Source organism: Meleagris gallopavo, chromosome 6, assembly GCF_000146605.3.
Source record: "Meleagris gallopavo isolate NT-WF06-2002-E0010 breed Aviagen turkey brand Nicholas breeding stock chromosome 6, Turkey_5.1, whole genome shotgun sequence".
In the NCBI taxonomy this organism is placed as follows: Eukaryota; Metazoa; Chordata; class Aves; order Galliformes; family Phasianidae; genus Meleagris; species Meleagris gallopavo.
The window spans coordinates 29,170,496-29,173,826 of NC_015016.2; the positions used below are offsets into that span (position 1 = coordinate 29,170,496).

A 3,331-nucleotide genomic window follows, 5' to 3' on the forward strand; every position below is an offset into this window, starting at 1 on the left:
TAATGGACCTTCTGTCTGTCACCTTAAATGTGGTTTGCTCTCAATGAGTCTAAAATGATTTTTCATTCAACTGCCCTACATTTTAAATGGTTTCAGGAAAACATTGATAATGTCAGTTCACAATTCATTGCCTTTGTGTAAAGGTTTACAGGAGAAATAAAATACCAGTGCGGTTTACTACTGTTTCTGCAGATAAACAGGAGAGTAGTCCTGTCAGAGAAAGAACAGTTTTGCGAAAATCCACCCCTTACAACTGTGGAAACTCTTACAGGAGAAAATGTGTTCTTGGGATGATAAAACTAACCTAATGAATAATATGTTTTACTCCAGAGGTTTAAAATGTCTCATCTTTAAACCAACACTGTCATTAAGGAAGCTGATCTTGGCAAATAAACTGGAAGCATTTTGTGCAGAAACTTGACATGATGTGGAAGGATTACGTTTACACATACAAATAAAAATTATCTCACTTGTAGGTGTTAGACAGTAGCCCCTGCTCAGGAAACTGTAATCCACGTTCCATAACGTTAAGTTCGTACACAGGATTTTCAATTTTTAATTATGGTCTTTGTGTATCTTTTTGATACAGTGCTCTCAGGCACAGACTTGGAAAAATTTGGTAGAAAGTCTATGGCAAAATAAAACTTGAATAGAAATATGTATAATCTAGACTGGACTCAAAAACCAGTGCACATGTCTTGAGCAAGCCCCTTAAATTGGCTGTTGTGCTTGCATTCCTAGAACGTTGCTAGTTTTTATGTGGGACTGGCTCCTACCAAGAGGAAGCAGGCAATTAGGCAAGGTCTGAATGCCTGCCCCATTCTTTCATTTGGTCTTAGAGATCTGCCTGTCTAGAATGGCTGATTAATGATCGCTGTTGCTTTTCAAAATACCAGCTTGTCATACGTGCTTTTATTTTACCTACTAAAGAATTTACCTCTCTTACTTTAATATTTAATCTTAACATTGTGATGTATTCATTCAAGTCATGCTACCTGCAATGTGAGATCAGGAGAGCAAATGTGATAGATCATACCAGGAAAAGAGCCTCAATTAGGTGTGTAGCAAATGAAAAATATTAAAATATTGTTTGTGTAAAGATATTCCTTTTGAAAACTGAAGTAAATATAAATACAGGAGAGAAATGCGTAGGACTGTTACTCCAAAACAAATCTAGTGATTTGTAACTAGAGATCATCCTATAAATAACAATACTAAACTTGATCTAATATGTAATTGCAAAGAACAACAAAAACTATTTCAAAATCACTGTCCCAAACTTCTGTGTCAGTTTTCTTATTCAATACTTTTAAGTCTTGGCTGTTTATTTTAGTTAAAGCTAATAAATGCTAATATAATCATACGAACTTTCTGTTACTTTTCAGAGTAATTTTGAGGGCAACATTGAATTCAGAAACATCAATTTTGTATATCCAACAAGACCAGAAGTTCAAGTTTTGCAAGGACTTAATGTGAAGGTTAACAAAGGACAGACTCTGGCATTAGTAGGAAGCAGTGGCTGTGGCAAAAGCACGTCCATTCAGCTCTTGGAGAGATTTTATGATCCTGTGGAAGGACAAGTGGTAAAGTAGACTTATGTGGCTATTCATAATTGTTGAATCTACAGACCTTTTCATCTTCTAGGGATTCAGGGGTCTTAAATGATCCTGGCTATAGCTCTGGAGAGGTGCCTCATAAATGAGTTGTGGGTTACTGAGGCTGCAGCTGTGGACAATCTCCAGACTACTGTTGCTGCCTGCCCCAGCACTAGCATTTGTGGCTAAAGCACGGGATTGACACAGTACACTGGCTCACGGCACTGATATACCACCAAGAGTGATGGTTTCAGGCTACACTGCCTCCTCAAAGCTTCTAAGTGCCTGATCACTCTGGGCCAGAGCACTCATGTCATCTGTTTGACTGTGTGCAGATCATCTGAGAATATGAATTCACACATTAGAGACAAAGACACAATACACACAATACAAACCTAATCCCACAGCATGACAATGTGTCGCTGCAAGAAGGATGTAACAAGATTTTTGATGCATTCACTGTTAATGTGTTATCAAAAATGTGATGAAACCTTCCTGATGGTTTTAAGATGGACTTTTCACTCAACAGTTGAGAATACGTATTGTTAATTCAGCTTCTTAAGGATGAGCTTTCCCACAAGGATCCCAGTTCTACTTGGTTTTTGCAGGGCTAGAAGGACTGCAGGAACAGCCTCTGATATGTGCTCCATGCTTCTATCTGCTGGAAAACAAAAGAAAAACACTTGAAATTAAAAAATAATGAAAATAAATATCCACTTGCATGCAAAATTTACTTGACTTCAGATAGGAATCTAACATTTAACAGGTTTCCTGATACAGCTTGTTTCCTCTTTACGTTATGTATCTGTGGATGAGCTCTGTAGTCAATTTCACATCATTTTTTTCTGTTTCTAGTTAGCAGATGGATTTGATACCAAGTCTTTGCACTTACAATGGCTGAGGTCTAGGCTGGGTCTAGTGTCACAGGAACCTATTTTGTTTGACTGCAGCATCGCTGAAAATATTCAATACGGAGACAACAATAGGCTTGTTAGTCAGGAGGAAATTGAAGAAGCAGCTAAAGCAGCAAATATTCATGCCTTCATTGACAAACTGCCAGAGGTGAGAAACAGCAGTCTGCTCTTCACAGTGCAGTTTAAATGCTTGGAGTGACATGGAGAGATCTAGGCAATAGAAAAATAAAGATGAAAACATATAGTTATGATTTCCTTTATATGAGCAATGTATTTTAAAGATAACTGATATTTTAAAACATCAAAACGTGTTGCTTAAAATGCCTGCTGAATTGCTCAAGTAAGCCAATGCTCCAATGAATGTAGTGGTAGACAAAGCAGAGTGGGGAAAAATAAGGACACTGTACAAGCATTTTCTCATATGCTCATTTTTTAATATTATTTTTGCTTCTGTAGCTGAAAATTCTCAAATTACTTTAAGATTAATTTTTCTACGATACTTCAACAAAACTAAATGTTTTATATCTAGTTGGATGGGCATGTGCAGGGAGTGTCTCTTAAAATACTATGTGTTAATAAATCAAAAGTGAATTGCGTGACATTTAACCTTCATGCCTGCAAAGAATTTGGTTCCAACAAGGAAAAACGCTTTGATGGCTTGTTTTCACTGTAGTTCTTCATAACTGAAAATGGTGTCATGATGCTGAAAAATACTATAGTTTTGTTGCTACTAATAATGTTTGAGATTCTTCAGTTATTTATGAGTAACACAGGATCAAGTCCTTGATGTATGTGTCAGGAAACACTAAATATATGATTACT

At 36.7% G+C, this 3,331-nt stretch overlaps 1 protein-coding gene across 2 annotated transcripts in view; it reads left to right on the forward strand.

Moving 5' to 3' along the window:
* Positions 1–3,331, forward strand: part of ABCB5 (ATP binding cassette subfamily B member 5) — a 39,680-nt gene that overhangs the window by 34,164 nt on the left and 2,185 nt on the right. For both annotated transcript variants that reach the window (XM_010712758.3, XM_010712757.3), the window contains exons 26-27: positions 1,386–1,583; positions 2,451–2,657. In XM_010712758.3, coding sequence (XP_010711060.1) covers positions 1,386–1,583; positions 2,451–2,657 — 405 coding nt within the window. The remainder of the gene's footprint in view (positions 1–1,385; positions 1,584–2,450; positions 2,658–3,331) is intronic.